Genomic DNA, 18,726 nt, shown 5'->3' with positions numbered 1-18,726 from the left:
CTTTCAGTCCAAACAGGTTCTGCTCACAGGCCTTGGCGAAAGGCCACTTGCCCCTGGGCCCAAGAATAATGTAAATATAGTGAGCCATTTATTAAAAATGAGAATACATATGTCAAGCGCTTTGCCCAGCACCTGGTACTTCTTAAATAACTCAGCAGATCTCTGGGCATCGTCGGGCCCCTGGCCAGGGTGTTCCTGGCTGTAGGAGGTTCCCTTGGCCACTGGGTAGCAAACACATCCCGCGTGACTCCAATGGATGGTCCAAAGAGGAAGAAAACATGGCTTTGGACTCAAGAAAGTTAGAATCCTAACTGGGGAATTAAAATAATTTCATTTTTAGAAAAAGGAATAAAAGCTTACTCATAGCCTCCCTATCACACAGGGTCCTCATTTCTAGTCCCAATCTCACCAACTAATAAACGGGTAGCCATGGAGAAAACTTCACTGGGGCCTCATTGTTCTCGGTGGGAAAAATGGAGACACTACCAATTTTATTGTGAAGCTTCCACGCATGGTTGAGTCCTGAATAAATAGCACACAGGAGCCCAGGGGAAAGGAGGTAATGGGATTCGTTGGGCTTTCTTCAAGAGCTAGCTTGGGAACTGAGGTCTGAAGGTGATGGCTGCTTTGGAACTCCCAAGAGGAAATCATGTTCGTGGTGCATTTTTCCTCGTGTTATGGAAAACCCAACTCAAATTGCTTTACACCGAATGGGATTTATTGACCTCTGGACCCAACAGAGTCAGAGGGGGAGCCCGTCTGAGACGCAGTGTGGTCCAGGGGTTCTAAAGCCATCATGGCACCAGCACCAGGTCTGGGTGGGGCTTTGGCCGTCACCCTTCATGTGTCTGTTCTGCCCAGAGGCTGGTCTTGCTTAGGAAAGTTAGATGACTGGAGCCGTCCAGGCCTCACGTCTATAGCCCCTGTGGACCTTCTGTTTCCCATTCACAAGACAGTCCCAAGGGACATTCTGATTGGACCCACAGAGGCCCCATGAACCACTCCCTGGACGCGGGAGATGGAAATATGTGATCGCCTTACCTCCGGCCACAGGCTCCATCCCCAGCGCCTTGGAGGGGGGTCCAGTTTCTTGGAAGCACATGAATCCTCAAGTGGAAAGTGCGCCCTCTTGGGGGGTGGGACTTGTCAGGGAGATAAGCATTGTAGGGAAATTACATCGGGGAAATTACTTTTACAAAATAAAAGGGACAAGTAGGGGCGCCTGGGTGGTTCAGTCAGTGAAGCATCTGACTCTTGATTTCGACGCAGGTCGTGATCTCAGGTTTCTGAGATCGAGCCCCATGCAGGAAGTCAACTTGAAGATTCTCTCTCTCCCTCTGCCCCTCCCTCCTCCCCAGTGAATAAATAAATCTTAAAAAAAAGAAAAGAAAAGAAAAAAGTCACAAATAAGACAAGTGTGAGAGTGAGCCCACCATTTTGTTTGGCAGAGTGTTCTTGAGAGGTGGTGGTGAGGGAGGGCAGCCAGCAGAGGCCCCGGAGCCAGCCATGCCAACCCCAGAGGCACCGGAGTCAGCCATGCCAACCCCAGGCCTGGCCTTGGGTGAGTTTGGGAGTTTCAGCATCTACCAGGACCTCAGCAAACTCAGGAAACACACCGGTTTCCTTCTATTATAAAGGCTAACCCTTAATTCATTAGAGTATTTACTTCACCTTAAAACATTCAGTGGGGGAACAGAGAAGAGGGGAGCCCACCAGGTGCTGACTCTGGGCTGGAGGCTCTTCCTGCCTCTTCTCCTTGAGTGCCCCAACCTCCCTCTGAGACAGGAAACGTGACCCCATTTCACGGATGGGGAAGGAAAGGGAAGGGAAGTTGAGTCACTCAGGCAACAGATAGGCAGAGGGGAGATTTGAGTCTCCAGGGGCTGCTTGACTCCAAAAACCCACAAGCAGAGAACTGGGCTGGGATTTTCTCCTGTTCAGGGGGATTTCATTGTCCTGTGTGTCCACCAGGATGGAGGCAGGAAATCAGGCTGGGGAGAAATAGGGCAAGCTGAGCACCCTGTCCTGGCCTTTGTCACACTGTCACCGCCCCCCTCCTCACAGCTTCCTCTCGAGCAGCTCTGCGTTCTCTGTTGGTGCTCTACACACAGTGTTTCCTCCACACTCTCAAAGCTCTTAAGGCTGGCAATGCCCCCATTTCATAGCTGGGCAAACCAAGGAAAAACCGTGAAGGCTGAATTCACAGGAAGTGGCTTGTCCCTGAGGGCTGTGTCTTCTGCTCCCCGTGTCATAGATGAGCACATGAACCCAGGGCTCAGAGGTGGCCCCACAGATGTCACAGGGCTGGCAGGTGCCCGAAGCAGGATTCAGACTCATACTCTGCTGGACTCCAGAGCCTGGTGTGAGGCCTGGGCTGGAAAGGATGGCCCTTAACTTAAGGAAAACCTTCCTGGAAGCTGTTTGGCCTCATGGATCTCCCCCTGAAGAGTGTCCCACATGCTCCCAGAGAAGCTCGTGGTCCACTTTGTTGGAATAAGCGCGTGTCCTTTCTTGGGTCATCTGTGTATACTGATGTCACCATCCCTCTCCCCTGTGCCCCACTTTCCCCGCCTTCCCCAAAACACCTCCCAGGAGGCCTCGAACAAACCCTGGGAGGAGCCATTTCAGAGAGGCTGCCTGGGCCTGGGAGTTTTACCCCCCCAGGGCAAGTGAAGCGCAAAATCCCCGGAGCCTCGTGCCACGTCACCCACAAGATGAGGCGGATGCTGAGACCAAGGCTATTATTTTTCAAAGCCGCCTCCAACAAAATCGCGGAAACCGGGAAAGCATGAGGTCTGCGTGAGCACACGAAAGGTCTGACACCAGCTGTGGGAGAAGGGGACTGACTGCGGAGAAGTGGATTGCCCCCCTTTCCTTCAGGTTCTGTTTTTAGCCTGTGTTTTTCAGAGCAAGTAGGTGCCATGGTGACAGGTACCATAGAAATAGATGGGGCACCCTGCCTAGTGTGGGGCTGCCAAGCTGTTCCCATGGAGATGCACCAAGAGCTGGGGAGCCCGGGCTTCGGCTGTGTGCTGGCTGCCCGCCCGCCAGGACCCTCTAGGGGTCTGGCACACCTGCCAGCCGCTCAGTCAGGGGAGAAGGCACCACAGGAGGCTGGCCCGCCAAGGCTCCTAACTCTCTCCCTGTGACTGTCCGAGGTCTCGGTTGGCATCCATCCAAGGACACCAGTGGGGGCCTTCTCTCTGGGGATCCCACTGGACCCCCTTCGGGGGATTGGCCTTTGCCCAGCACGGGGAGCATCGAGGCCAACAGCAACCTCTGAACTAACGCCTTGCCATCAGCAGTGCGCCGTCCCCTGTAGGGTCCCCATCCTGCCCATATGTGGAACCGCCATGAAACTCGGTGTCTCGCGATGGGCAACAAGGAGCTCGCGTTGTGGGCTCTGGGTCCCGAACTGCTGGTGTCAGGGATACTCATAAAAGGAAACCTCCGAGAATCTCAGCCACGACCCAGTACAGGGAAGGGCATCATCCCGTCTGAGAGTGTGGTTCTCAGTTCGTGAAAGCTCTGGCCATCAGGACCGAGGTCCGGCCTTGACCCATTCTGGACACGGCCTTAATGGGACTGAAAGACCCTTTGAAACAGCGGCCCAGGCCATCCCGGGGTGTTCACACAACCGTCTCCGCACAGCTGTCGAGAGACGTACGTAAATGAGACGGGTCCAAGCTTAGCTCATTTTTACTTGGGTTTACACCAATTACAGTGTCTTCTGAAATGTGACCCATAGATACATATGTCCTTTAAACCTGAATTGTACTGGGCCTGGCATAAGAGGGTTAAGTCTAAAGGGCTTGTGTTATTCCAGCTGCCCCCACAATATCTGTTCTGGAACGGGGCTCTAGTCCTATAGTATTTGTTGCTGTACAAGTACGCTATCAGGTGGCATGCTTCCTTGAGGGAAGGGCAAGTATAATTCTGGACTAATGTATGGTTCTCAGACCAATCATTCCAAGAACGGACCAACTAAGAGTCAATTTTACTCTCAAAGACACACACACACACACACACACACACACACGCCCCTAACAAAGGAATTAAAAAAAAAAAAACCTTTAATAATCAATACCTCCATCAACTCATAAATTATTGCCAAGTAGTTACAGATTATGAAAACCGTAGAACTGGAAGGCACTAAAGAAGGGTCTATCCTGGGGACCCTAGATGGCTCCATCGGTTAGGTGTCTGCCTTCAGCTCAGGTCATGATTCCAGGGCCCATGGATCGAGCCCTGCATCGGGCCCCCTGCTCAGCCGAGAGTCTGCTCCTCCCTTTCTCTCTTTCTGCCTCTCCCCCTGCTCGAGCTCATGCATTCGTGCTCTCTCTCTCAAATAATAAATAAAACCTTAAAAAAAAAAGTTTCTTCTGGCATGTCTGGCATTTGACACAAAGGGACCATGGCCCAAAGTGTCAAAGGGCTTTTCTGTTTGGGTCACCGTATCTTCTTCTACACCATGCCAGAGTATTACCACTAGGCAAGACCTTTCCCAGCAGTGGAAGTGCGTGGAGCCACCAGCTCCTCCAGCCAGAGAGTTGTGCCTACCGTGACCCTGAAGTAGGCTTGTAGGTCATGCCATTGGTTGAGCTGTGCAGTGACATTAAAGCAACTGTTAGGTTTATCCCTAGTATTCACCCATGGAACTACGTGACAGCATTTACTGTTACTAACATTGTATACTTAACCTGCATCTGGATAGCTGTGTCACACTTAATGGCTGTGGGAATTTGCTCTGACAAAGCATTCCAGTACCTCTGTATTAAATATGCAGACACGCGAGTTCTAGTTTTATAGGGCCAAGCAAACTATGAAACAGAAGGATTTGCCTTGTTTGCCCATAGCAATCTCATACCTTGGAGTTCTGCCACTAGGTTGGATTGCTTTATTTAGCTAAGTAACTGAAAGCAGATTTACTTTGAAGAATGAGCTCTCAAATATTCTATAACTCTCTAAGAATGGACATTCACAGTTTGGCAGAGAGTTTTTCCTAAATTTCTACAGAGTCGTAAAGTTACTGCTTGGCCATGTGAAGCATAAACATGAAAATTTTCCTTTTCCAAGATACACTCCTTCTCACGGAGCTGGAACAGGAACCCTGAGCTGGAGAATATTTGACACTGAATTCAAGACACACACCGACACCTGTGCCACTTTTCATAGCAACAGTCCGAAACTGAACATTTAATGTGAATGCAACTTAACAATCACAGTTTCCTTTGTTCAATTTACATTTCATGTTGTAGTAAAACTGATAGAACATAAAATTTACTCTCTTAACCAGTTTTACATGTACAGTTCAGTGACATTGAATATATCCATGTAGTCCTACAACCATCACCACCCTCCATCTCCAGAACTTTTCATCATCCCAGACTTACAGTCTGTTCCCAATAGACTCTAACTCCCCATTGCCCCCAACCCAGCCCCTGGCAACCACCCTTCTACTTTCTGTCTCTGTGAATTTGACTATTCCAGGTACCTCTCATAAGTACCATCATACAGTATTTGTCCCTTGTGGTGGGCTTTTTTTACTTATCATAATGCCTTTTTTCCCTTAAAGATTTACTTATTTACTTGAGAGAGAGAGAGCACGAGTGGGAGGGGCAAAAGGAGAGTGAGTGAGAATCCCAAGCAGACTCTGCACGGAGCATGGAGCCTGATGCAGGGCTCAATTCCATGACCCTGAGATCAGGACCTGAGCCGAAACCAAGTCAGATGCTCGGTCAACTACACCATCGAGGTGCCCCACTCATCCTAATGCCTTTAAGCTTCATCCTTGTCATAGCATCTGTTAGAATTTCTTCCCTTTTAAAGGCTAAATACTATTCCATTGTAGGTGTATGTCACATTTTGTTTAATTACAATTTAATTTTTCAATACTTGTTTTCATCATTTCTGAATTTTCAAATAATCACAAAGTGACAGGAAAATTACCAGGGTGGTACCAAAACAACAACAATGAAAAAACCCTCTTTTTTTTTTTCTTGAACTTCTCAGGAATAAGTTGTCACAATAACTTCATCATCTTCTAATACTGTCCTATGTTTTTCCTACAAAGACACTTCCCCACCTAACCACAATACAACCAATTTTTGCAGTCGTGTCTTTTACCACAAGAGGATCCAGTTCAAAATCCCTCTTGGATTTAGGTATGTCTGTTTAGTCTCCTTCTGTCTAGAAGGACAGCTTCTTGGTGTCTCCTTGACTTTCATGATTTTGACACTTTTAAAGATCACAGACATTATAGAACATCCCTCAGTTAAGATCAGATTTAAGTTATGCATTGTGGCGGGAATATCGTAACAGTGACTGCCTTCTCCTTGTACCCTACCAAGGGATCCGCCATTTTGGTTTGCTCCTATACTTTGACCACATGATCAAGGTGGTGTCTCCCAGGTCTAAAGATAAAACTAGTCTTTTCCTCTTCGTAATGGATAGGTATTTTATGGGGAGGAACTTCAAAACTGTGTCACTATCTCCTTCCTCATCAACTTATATTACTTCTATCTCCACATGAATGTATGGATTCCTATATTAGTTAGTGGGTTATATCCATTCCCATCATTATTTAATTTAAAGCTCACACTGTCCCCAATTTGACTGCTGATATCTCTTTCACTCTGTGTCCATTCTGTATGGCCCCATCATTCTTTGAGCATGTCCTCACTTTCTAGCACAACGAGATGTTCTAGGCTCATCTTCCGACTTCCTGGCCCTGGTTGTGGAATCAACCATTTTTCCAAGGACTACTCACTCATTTTAATGGAAGATGGTATTTTGAATCCAAGAGTGGGACACCAGATGGGCTCGTGCCTATTGAAATTTTGCTGCTCCCAGGCAGAGCTAAGGAATATATGTTTCCCTGCATGTAGGTGCACACACACACACGGATACATGCACACGTGGGTACACTCCTTACCCTCTGATGCTACATACTAGGCCACCATTCTCTGATCCTAGGAAGCATCCCTCCTTGCCCTGAATCAGGCAGTGACACCACAGACCAGGCCACCCTCCCTGGGGATGTCCTTCTCATCACTTGAGCTCTAATCCCCTGCTTTGGGCCACCATGGCTCCCTCCTTCTCTCCCCCACCATGGACCTAATGACTTTAGGTAGGACTGGATTGTTTAGGAAGGGGAAGTAAAAGGGACGACCATTGGCTTTGGATGAGAAAAGTGTTTTGTTAACAATCTTTTTGCTTATTGGGAGCATGCGTATCTGACCTCTTAGATAAACAATACTAAACATGACTGCCAGCATTTCTCCTGATCTTTTGTCTCTGTGATTATAATGAAACTAAATGTATGAATTATTTATTACAGTTAGGATGCTTCTTCCATATGACGGCATCTATTTCCAAACGTACCATTGTATTTGGGCTGTCATCAGCCACTCTCCTGGCAAATGTTGAGTAACTCCCACCACAAAAATTTATGAGTGAAGAAAAGTTCTATACACCTACTTGCTCTGCTCTTCCATTATCAAGTTGTAGGACTCTATGCAAGGGACCCAGGGGCCTCGAAAGAAACCAGAAATGGAGTTTTGTATTACTGCGAATTGGCTTGTGCTTGTGAGTAAGTGAGATACTCCTGGCAGGGCTGTGAACATCAAGGAAACAGACTAGGTCTCCTACTAATTTTTTCATACCCTTCAAAGTCAGGGGCTAAGCACCATCCTGCTTCTGGTGTGGGTGCTCCCCGTGCTTGTTAGCTGACAGAACCATGATGACTTCATCATGGCAGCGAGGGAGAAAGGGTGTGAATTTCAAATGCTGATGGATGTTATCCTCCTTGACCTCCATGATCTCAAATTCCTGCTTGCGATACTTGCTTCCCTGGGTTTCTGAGTTGTATGGTTTCTCTCCTGCCTCCTGGGCTTTCTCATCGTGGTTGTCTTTGTGCCTGTCACTTGCTCTGCTTGTCTCCCCCAACAGCGGACTTTTATTGGGTGTTTTCCAAGATACAGCAAGGAATAAAGAAGATCAGAAGTCCTTCCCTGGCAGAACTGAAGGGAAACAGAAAGCCTCCTTCTGTGTGTGTGTGTGTGTGTGTGTGTGTGTGTGTGTGTGTGTGTGTGATTTTTTCATCCCCATTTCAGAGGAGCAACAGTTATGGACCCCCGGAAGGGTGTTGAGCCTGGCTGGTTCAGCCCAGCAAATGAAGGGTTAAGGCACCCACTCCCCTTCAGGGTTCTTGTCTAGGAGGGAGACTTTCTGGATGCTCATCCTTTAGCAGGCCTCCCCTCTCCTCTGCCAGCCTCCTACTTAGCTTGTGCTGTGGTCCAGTCCCCTACCTGTCCCTGGAACCTTCCTGGTAAAAGGCGAGTCTTACCGAGTCCCTCTACCATGGAACACCATGACTTCCCTTCGCTCTTGGATCGCCCAGGAGCTGACTTCTGCTTGCCCTCCCAGCCCCTGCTCCCCCACCTCCTCCCTTACCTCAAATATTCCAGCAGCACAGGAAGCCCATTCCCTTCACAGGCCTTCCTGCTTTTGCTCATGCTGTCTCCTGGCCTAGAGAGCCCCCTCCCCACCCGTCCACTAGTCTGACCCCCACTCTTGCTGGTAGACCCAGCCTCTTTCCCTCCTCCCCTCCCAGTCCACGTGGCCTGGGAACGCTTAGCACGTGGTGTTGCAGCTACAGAAGACAGGGCGGTAATTATGTGCTTCACGTCTGTATCCGGGGATGGTAAACCCCCCGTGAGTGGGGGAGGAGGCTGTCTTCTTCACCGAAGTCCCTGCCGCAGGCTGGGTGCCAAGTGACAAACAGATGGCCCTTCCAGGGTGTAAGTGTGGATCCCTGGCTAAGAACTGTTCTAAGACTCTCACATGTGCCAGCTCCTCGGATCCTTCCCACCACTCAGTGGGTCACAGATTGTTATTAGCCCCGGTTTACGGAGGAGAAGGTGGGCATGGGGAGGTCGGTGATCCCCTGCCGAGTGTGGAGGCAGGTTTGGGATCCTCACAGCCTCCCTCATCATCTGTGCTCTCTACCACCATGCCTGCTGGATGACAGTTGGAGGATGGATTGTACCCGGGACACCTAGCGGTCACCCAGGAAGTGACAGCTGTCATTGTTATCACCATGCTGTCCACTCTCCCAAGGCGTGCAGGACTTTTACATGGGGATAAGTTTTGCTTTACTCACCTCTGTGTACTCAGTGCAACCCATACAGTAGGAACTAAATAATGTTTCCCAAACGAATGAAAAACTTATGACAAACATATAAGGAATGACTTCATATTTATTATTATTTTATTATTATTGTTTGATTTTAGAGAGGGGGAGAGGGGTGAAGGAGAGAGGCAGAAGGAGAGAGAGTCTTAAGCAGGCTTTGTGCCCACAAAAGAGCCCGATGGGGGACTCAGTTTCGCAACCCTTGAGATATAACCTGAGCTGAAATGAAGAGTCGGATGCAGGGGCACATGGGTGTCTTAGTCAGTTAAGAATCTGTCTTTGGCTCAGGTCATGATCTCAGGGTCCTGGGATGGAGCCCTACATTGGACTCCCTGCTCAGTGGGGAGTCTGCTTCTCCCTCTGTCCTTCTCCCAACTCATTCTCTCTCTCTCTCTCAAATAAATAAATAAATATCTTAAAAAAGAAAAAAGTTAGATGCTTAACCGACTGAGCCCCCCAATGCTCCCAGGAATGACTTATTTGATCATAATATTTTATTTCTTTATAAATAACCTAGTCTTGGGGTGCCCAGGCAGCTCAGTCGGTAGAGCATACGACCACAGGTCTCAAGGTTGTGAGTTCAAGCCCCACACTGGGTGTAGAGATGACTTTAAAAAGATTTGATTCTAACTTCTTTATATATGTTTAAATTAAATGTCATTTTTTAATCACATAATATGTCCATGTTGTCCCACTCAAAGGTGCAGGAAGGATAGATGCAAAAGATACCTCTTCCCTCAGGGCCACCCCATGGCACAACTCCAGAGGGTGCCATTCACATAAAATACAGTGTGGCAGCCACTGCTCCTGCTCAGGACCCCATCCACCTAATTTCCCTCTCTACAGGCAGCTCTTCTCCAATCTTCCAGAGATCGTCCAATACACTCAAACGCATCATGGGTGTTATTCAACATAAAATAACCTTGCCTTGTGTTATTCATTTTATCCATTTTCCATTGTTCATTTTATGTCTTTGGGAAATTGTTTCTCATGAAGTGTATAGACTAGCCTCATTCTTTGTAATGGTTACATAGTATCTCTTTGTATGGTAGGGATGTACCATAGCTTAGTTACTCTTCTATTTAACCAGTCCTCCATGTATCTGATCAACATCTATTAGGCTGTTTCTAAATTGTTTCTATTACAAATAGGGCTGCCATGTGCTCCCATCATTTGGCCCCACTGCTTGAGCACATCTGGAGCATGCCTTCCTACAACTGGATTACTTGGGTAAAGCAGAGAAATGAATTTCTAATGGTGGAATTTCAGTTATCTGTGACAGGCATAGCTGAGATATTTTTACACTGATCTTTGGGGCGTGTCAGATTCTTCTAAGGAACTGATGGGCTGTGGGCCCCTCTCTGGTATATTTGAGGCTAGAGAATGATATTTGTGGACCTGAAGTTTGTTATTCTCTAATGAGAAAAGAATTCACAGTGTAAAGTAGCATCTTAGGGTCCAACCAGTGCTCACTGATTAGTCCCTTACTTAGAGTAAGACCTCACTGGGCATTGAGGCACCTGGACCACTCAGGGCCACTCAGCAGTGAGTTCACTGGAGGCCCTGATGGAACGCCTGAGAAACTTCACTTTGTGTGGTCTAATGGTTTGAACCTATTCTCTACCTTTGAGTTCAGTCCCCCCAAAACACATAGAGACCCAAGAGACTCTGGCTCTGGAATCACCTTATGTGGGAAAAGGGGAAGGTCCCTGCTATTCCTACTGAGGATGTGATTCCTTTTTTTTTTTTTTTTTTTTTGGAGAGAGAGAACATGAGTGGGAGGGGCCGAGGGAGAGGGAGAGAGAATCTGAAGCAGACTGCTCTGAGCAGGTAGCCTGACATGGGGCTCGATCTCACGACCCTGAGATCATAACCTGAGCAGAAACCAAGAGTGGGATGCATAACAACTGTGCCATCCAAGCCCCAGGATGAGATTCTTCTAATACAGAGGATGGGGCGCCTGGGTGGCTCAGTGGGTTAAAGCCTCTGCCTTCAGCTCAGGTCATGATCCCAGGGTCCTGGGATAGAGTCCCACATCGGGCTCTCTGCTCAGCAGGGAGCCTGCTTCCCTTCCTCTCTCTCTGCCTGCCTTTTTGCCTACTTGTGATCTCTGTCTGTCAAATAAATAAATAAAATCTTTTTAAAAAAATACAGAGGATGGATGGTGGGATAGATGGATGGATGGATGGATGGATGGATGGATGGATGGATGGATGGATATGTATATACATAGACATAGGAAGGTAGACTCAGTCAAATAAGCATGCACTTAGACTTTGTTCTTGGGGCTGAGCTCTACAATTTACTAGTTATGGGATTTCAGGGAGTTTCTTTGGTCTCCCTAAGACCCATTCCTTGTCCATAATGGGGTTAACAATGTCTTCTTTGTGAAGCAGTGATGAGGAAGCAATGGTTGTAAACCAGTGAGAAGAAAGGGTCTGGCTCACAGTGGGTTCTCGTATATGGTGGGTTGGTGACTGCTATCATTTATTACATGATCAGGCATTCTCTGGTTGGTGTAGTGAAGGCACTTCTCTGGCAGGAGCCAATGAGCACGCACTTCATGCCCTGTTTGACCCCTGCCTCCAGGGGATGACTCTGTAAGGGAGGGGTCTCGTCTTCTTTCCCTCCTGACATACTCAGTGGATAGTATTTGTGTGCCGGGCACCCTCCCAGTGTGCATTTCACAGGGCAGGATTTCAAGCTGCCCTCATTTATCTGCAGGTCAGGAAAGCAACCTTATTACAGGAATGACCTAGATCCACCTACATTTATATTAAAACAATAAATAAATAAAAGAGAAGGAAAAAAGAGAAGGCTTTGGTGTTTGGGCTATAATTTGTTGGCAAAACAGCACCCCGTTCCCACCGGCTATCTTCTTGAGTGATAATAATGAGAGGAAAGGGCTTACAGGTACCCCTGGGGTCTCTCATTTTGGTAGGTTTGGGGTAAAATCCATTCTCTTCAATAGATATGAGGTGAAGGCCATTATCAGTGTGGTCTGGCCACTGTCCCCACCTGATTATGGAATGGTTCTCTCTTTGACCTTTGCTGAGTTGCCTGCCTGAGGTGCTAAGCCTTCTGCTATGACCCTAGGGGAACCACAGACATCAGGCCTGCAGCTGGCCGAGAGGTCAGGCCTGCCACATCCAGGAGGGCTCTCTCAGCCCAGCAGGCAAGCTCAGGCTTGACCTGTGGAAGCAGCTGCTTTAACACGCAGTATCTTTCCCTGGGGAATGGAATCCTACCTGGCCTGACCCTCCAGGCACACAGCCCCCTCAACCCTATGGGACCAGCTGTTCTCTCCTCTGTGTCCCTGAAGCACTTTGTTCTGTAGCCATGAAAACACTCACCATCGGTTTAAAATACATCTCTACCCTTTCCAGGGCAATGATTTCTTACATTTTGTTTGTTATAGTTTTCATACAATCTCAAATTCTCCATTAAAATGGCTATGGGGTTCGCATGGTTTTCTATCTATGAACTTGGAGTTGAAAACATACATTGGTGGTTTGGAATCTCATTGGGGTCTTCTCTAGATGGAAAGGGTTGTGGAGGGGTGCCTGGGCGGCTCAGTCTCTTAAGCATCTGCCTTGGGCTTAGGTCATGATGCTGGAGTCCCAGAGTTGGGATTGGGATTGAACCCCACATCAGGCTAGCTGCTCAGCAGGGAGTCTGCTTCTCCCTCTTCCTCTCCCCCCTACCCCAGACTTGTGTTTTCTCTCTGTCACTCATTCACTCTCTGTGTCTCTCTCAAATAAATAAATAAATTCTTTAAGAAAAAAGCACAGAAAGGGTTGTGGAACATCCTGCTTGTCCAGAAACTTCACTGTGGACACTGCCCTGGATTCCTGCTGTCATCCATTCTGCAGTCAGCTAGTCATTCAACGAACACTGAACTCCCACTTTTATGTCAGGCATGGTGCTAGGCACATGGTATATTGAGAGGTAGAAGACTGGGCTGTGCCTTGGAGGCTGACACGACGTGACTGTCTAACTCTAGATTGTTTTACAATCAAAGTCTAGGTGACATACAATGTTGTATTAGATTCAGGTGTACAAATACTGATTCAATAATTGATAAGCATTAGTCAGTGCTCACCATAAGAGTGATAGTCACTGCCTGTCGACAACACAGGACTGCAATGTTATTGACCATATTCTCTATGCTGTACTTTTCACCTCGTTTTTTCCCTTTCTTCACCTACCTAGCCCTAGATTTTAAAAATAAAACTGCCAGCTATTTTACGAGCAAAAATGGGCCTATTTGGAGATAGCAGAGAATTGCGATTCAGGGCAAGCCAGCTGTGGCCAAACCACAGGCAAGTCCAGAGGCGAGTCCGGGGTGGGAAAGGAGAGAGGTAGCTCCTTTCCAGAGAAGGGCTGTTACAGAAACAAAGAGTCATTGGAGTAAACTCGGGGTTGAGGCTCCTCATTGACTGGGCTGTTGTGCGAGAGGAGGAAACCTTTCTTCCTCCTACTGGGGTAGTGAAATAGGAGCTCAAACCGAACTTGGGAAGTGCAAGGTGGAGGGCTTCTGTTGCGTGGGCCAAGGGTAGGGTGCGAGAGCGCCCCCTGCTGGCCGCCCAGCTCCATTTTTAAACCAAACTATAAACCGAAGTAAACCGAGGGTTTCGTTTTAAGAATTTTCACAGGGAAGTCAACATACAGGATTCCTTTCTGGGTGTAATTTCCTAGAGCTTGGACACCATCTCCATATTTAAAAATCTACAGTATTTTATTCATTCACCAAAAGTCTGTGAGGCACAGTACCTAGAGTCGTGGGGGCGGAACAGGGAGTATAAAGCAGAAAACATGGAACCTGTTCCTTCTGGGCACCCAAATCTAAGTAAGAGGAGTCACACGTGGGCAGAACATCTGGCCTCTCGTTTGGTTTGTGAGTGCACGTGGTATGCCATTGTCTGTTCTCTGGCGCCGGAGTGCTGGCGCGGGAGTGCTGGCGCGGGAGTGCTTCAGCGAGACGTAAGCCCTGGGAGAGGTCCAGGAGGTGGCCCTGCTCTCCAGACATGTGGGAGTCTCCCTGGGAAAGAGAAAGGGGGCGATTCAGAGTCAAGTGAAGCATCAGGCCCAAGTCAGTGGCCCAGAGAACACTCTGGGGGCACAGAGGCCCAATAGCAGCGGGTGTGGGCCTCTGGGCTGCTGCCTAGACGGGGAAGATGCCAGCCGGTTTTGAGGAATGGGAAGGCCTTCAGGAGGGAGGGATAGAGGACTTTCTGGGGCAGGGAAAGGGCTTGAGCAAAACTCTTGAAGTTCTGGGCATTTCTCATTAAAAACTGAGACATGAGGGGCCCCTGGGTGGCTCATCTGGATCTAGGTTTCTGCTCAGGTCATGATCTCAAGGTCAAGAGATCGATCCCCTCGTTGACTGCACACTTGGGCCGGGCAGGGGAGTCCGTTTGAGATTCTCTCCCTCTCCCTCTGCCCCTCCTCTCTCTCTCTCTCAAAATGAATAAATAAAATCTGAAAAAAGAAGAGAAAGAGGAAAGGAAGTAACTGAGATATAAGATGGGAGTTTACTCCAAACAATGCCCACCCAGGTCAGGGCCAGGATAGGGCCAGCGGGGAGGTGGTAGGTACCCGAGGCCGAGTCTGCCATCTTCGGGAAAGCTGTGCCCCTCATTTTGTCCCCCTTCTTTCCTTCACCCAGACTCTGGCCCCTTCGAGGACACCATGATATCCTTCATACTCCACCTGAAGTCCTGCCTTCTGCCTGCTATCAGGACCCTGATTCTACAAAAGAAACCAAACATCAGGAGTGTGTCCGGCATGGCTGGGGGTGAGTGGTACCAGATGGTTTAAAAAAGAAAGAAAAACTCCCTAGAAATACGAGCTGTCCCGGGCCCAGGAATCCCTGAGATTTCTAGCTTCTGCTGGGAAACAGGAAGTAAGGGCAGGAGGCTATAACTTCCAGTAGCTACTTGATTTCGCAGAAGGAGATGTGGCACCTGGGCCAAGACTCAGGTGTGAAAACCTTATCAGACGGCTCAGCACCAGCAGTTCTGCCCATTCACCTCCCCACCTCCACGGGGGGCACCGCCCAGGGCCTTAGATCATGCAGTGGGTTTTCCCTCAGGGGAAAGGTGCCCCCACATCACACTGCATTTTAATCTGGCTTTGATTCAGACCAGTTATCCCTGGTTTGGTCTCCTCTGGGTGCACCGTCTCCTGTGAGAGAAAACAGACATCCAAGTTGTCATTGACCCGAGTCCCAGCAAAATTTCATGACAAGGAAGACTTTTCTGGAAATGGGAATGGCCAGAGGGAGAGCCAGTGGCATGGTTTCAAGTGCTAGAGCAGGACAGTTTTCGTTGCTGATTGACACGTCTGGCTCTGTTGCTATTTTCAGGCCAGTAGAATTATCTATTGTTGCATAACAAAGCGCCCCCAAATTAAGCAGTTTAAACCATATTCTGCCATGAGGCTGTGCAGAGTGGGTGGTTCTTCTGCCTCACGGGCTGTCCTGTCTGCTGGGGCTGGACTGTCTATGAGGGCTCCTTCCCTCATGTGTCTGTGGAGTGTCTCCTGGGAGGATCTGGAGCAGCCAGGGCTGCCTCGTGTTTCTGTCTTGCCAGGAAGCCTCCCCAGCAATGGCAGCCCAACTTCTTTACAAGGTAGCTCAGGATTCCAGGAGGATGGGCCATAATTAGCACATATTAAACACCTGCTTGAGTCATACTTCCTAGCGTCCCGTTGTCAAAGCAAGGCATGTGGCCAAGGACAGAGTCAACTGGGAAGGGGCCACTCAGGGCTGTGAACATGGGGGAATGTGCCTTATTGAAAGCCACCAAGGTTATGATCTCCCACAGCCCTTCGTGCACACGACGTACCAGGGAACACCAGCTGTACCCCACAGCTCCCTAGAACTTCCGGGAGCCAAGAGAGCCACGTGTATCGGAGAGACTGGGTGCAAGTCCCCACTTGGCCCCTTACTGACCAAAGCTGTGGGTGAGCTGTGTGACCTCTCTAAGCTCACCTGGGAACTGGAAGTAACAATACAATCCTCCTTAAGGAGCTCGTGGGTAAGATGGTCCATCCAAGTTGGCCGCTGTCATGGAATGTGCCACAAGGAAAGATGCTCATTTTGCAGAACATCTGAAACACCCCAGTTTGGGACTGTCTTCCAGGGATTTACATCAAATTAGGAACATTAAAGGGGCTTTTCCCTCTCTCCCTCTCTCTCATCATTAAATTAAAAAAGAAAAAGGAAAATACTGCATTGAGGTAAAAGGACTCAGAAGACTCACTTCATTTCTCTTCACAAAGAAAAAGCCATCAGGACCTTAGTTAGAGCTACCCAGGGGTTGCAGCGATCACTTCAGACCCTCCCCTCATGCGTCCATCACCCCCTCCAAAGAGCCACCGGTCACAGAGCCCTTTCTTGGTGTCCTGTCACTAATGGGGGCAACTCAGGGGACTCTCTCTGATCAGCAGTGGAGATGAACAAATCCCAAACACAGTGCCCTCTGAAGTGCACTTAATTAAAAAGGAAACAAAGAAGCTTTGTGCACATAATACCTCTCTGATTTGTGGTATTCAAAATCCAATTTGCTCTCCCAAAAGGCATTGGAGGTGAGAGAGGGCAGCTGAGGAAAGCCGGGCTTCTAGGCTGGCTGAATTCCCTTCTACCCCACTCTAGAGTATTTTTGGAGACACACTGGGCTTGCTCGAGACATGCAGTCAGCTTCCTTGGGGTTGCAGGGGCTAGGAGTGTCCAATCTGTCTGCATTTTGAAAGTCTGCAGCGTTGGCAGGCACTGAGAGTTTGAGGTCATGAGTTCCAGGCTATTAGACGCGAAGGCTTGTTCTAGAACTTTCCCTGTGGATGGTTGCAGCTGCTTCATTCTACCATCCCCAAGGAGGAAGGTGCCAGAGGGGGTGGTGGACCCATCCTCGGGAGGCACCGTGCCTGCAGCCATGTGGTGACCCAAGAGGGACTCAGGGGTTCCCCCCATCTCAGGCTTAACTTCTGGCTGTGCCACTCACCAGCTGTGTGATGTCACTCATCCCTTCGAGGCTTGTTCTCCTCGTGTATAAAATACAAGTGACTATATCTATAAATGACTCTGCACGTAGTAAGCACTCCGAAAGTACCAGCTGACAGTTTCATGGTGGAAAACAGAGGGCCACACGTTGATAGAGCAAACTGAGCATTTAGAATTGTCACCAAGTTCATTTCTTCAAAACAGCGTAATTATGTTTTTCTTTGGGATGGTCTTTTTAAAGGAAATAATTTCTAAAAAAAACATAACTTTTTCTTGTTTGTTTTTTCTCTAGTTACAGAAAGATACTATTTATTACATAAATTTTAGAATATTGAGAAAAGCATAAAAGAGAACATAAAAAAGCACCCAGTCTTGTCACTGGAGATCACCAGATTAACATGCAGATGTATTTCCTTCTAGTTCTTTCTCTCATCAATTTTATTAAGAGGAGAATATGCCGAACATACTGTTTTGTTATCTGGTATTGTTTCTTTTTAACCCTATGCTACCAACATCTTTTCATATCATTAAACATTCCTTCTGTCCCATAATTTTAAATGTCTACACCACATTCCACTGAATGAATGTAACTCCAACTTGTGCTTCCTGTACGTCTGTGTGTTGGGTAATTGATGCACAGGAACGAACTCACTGTGTTCCCTTTGAGGTGGGTGTCATTACGGCCATCTTGTCCGTGGGAGTACCAAGACGGAGTTCACACTGCTGCTCGGAGGCAGAATCAGGATTCAAACACAGTTCTGTTTACCCCAGAGGAAGTCATGGCACGCAAGGTGAGGGGGTCCTCCTCCACGGCTGCAGCAAGCCCGTCTGCTTGGAGGGAGAGTCAAGGATCCTGGGAGCTGCCCAGCCAAGAATCTGCCCAGACAGAAGACACTGTCCCATAAAGGATACCCAAATGGCTAATAAAATGTGCGGGAGGGCTCCCCGCTGTTTCCAGCCTCAGGGCAATGTGACCCCCGAGTGCACCTGCCAAGGGGCTAGAATGCAAAGACGGGCAACACCAAGCACTGGGGAAGAGAAGGAGCCAGCAAGAACCCACACAATCATTTTGGAAACTGCTTTGCTGAACTCCTAAAGCTGGACGTGCACACACCCTACCACCCCAGGTCTATGCCAAACAGAAATGCACGCAGGCATGCCCCAAATTCCATCTATTAATATGCTCGTGAGAGCACCATTGATAAGAACCCCAAACTGGAAGCCACTCAAATGTCCATCTGCAACAGGGCTGGGTAAGTACGTCGCGGCAGAGACAGTATCACCCAGCAACGAGGCTGAACAAGCTACCATCAAAGGCGGCAGAAAGGATGGCTCTCCCGAAATCATGGCTGAGTGACAGAAGCCAGACCCAGAAGGCTCACGCTGTAGGATTCCATCAGGGGAAGAACAGGCAAAAGTAATCCGTGGTGTTAGAAGTGGGGGGTGATGATCATGAGGGGCCCAGAGGGATACTGGGACGTTGACAATGTTCTGTTTCTTGACCTAGGTGCTGGTGACCTGGGTAGGTTCG

At 48.4% G+C, this 18,726-nt stretch overlaps 1 protein-coding gene across 5 annotated transcripts in view; it reads left to right on the top strand.

The window, feature by feature from the left end:
• The window catches only part of DGLUCY (D-glutamate cyclase), a 75,489-nt gene that overhangs the window by 16,665 nt on the left and 40,098 nt on the right, over positions 1 to 18,726 (top strand). For all 5 annotated transcript variants that reach the window (XM_047737590.1, XM_047737587.1, XM_047737589.1 and 2 more), the window contains one exon: positions 14,862 to 14,990. In XM_047737590.1, coding sequence (XP_047593546.1) covers positions 14,885 to 14,990 — 106 coding nt within the window. In that variant the 5' untranslated portion in view covers positions 14,862 to 14,884. The remainder of the gene's footprint in view (positions 1 to 14,861; positions 14,991 to 18,726) is intronic.

The sequence above is a fragment of the Lutra lutra genome, chromosome 7 (assembly GCF_902655055.1).
Source record: "Lutra lutra chromosome 7, mLutLut1.2, whole genome shotgun sequence".
Classification (NCBI taxonomy): domain Eukaryota; kingdom Metazoa; phylum Chordata; class Mammalia; order Carnivora; family Mustelidae; genus Lutra; species Lutra lutra.
Note: the sequence above shows the minus strand (reverse complement) of the source record. Positions and strands in the feature narration are given on the sequence as shown.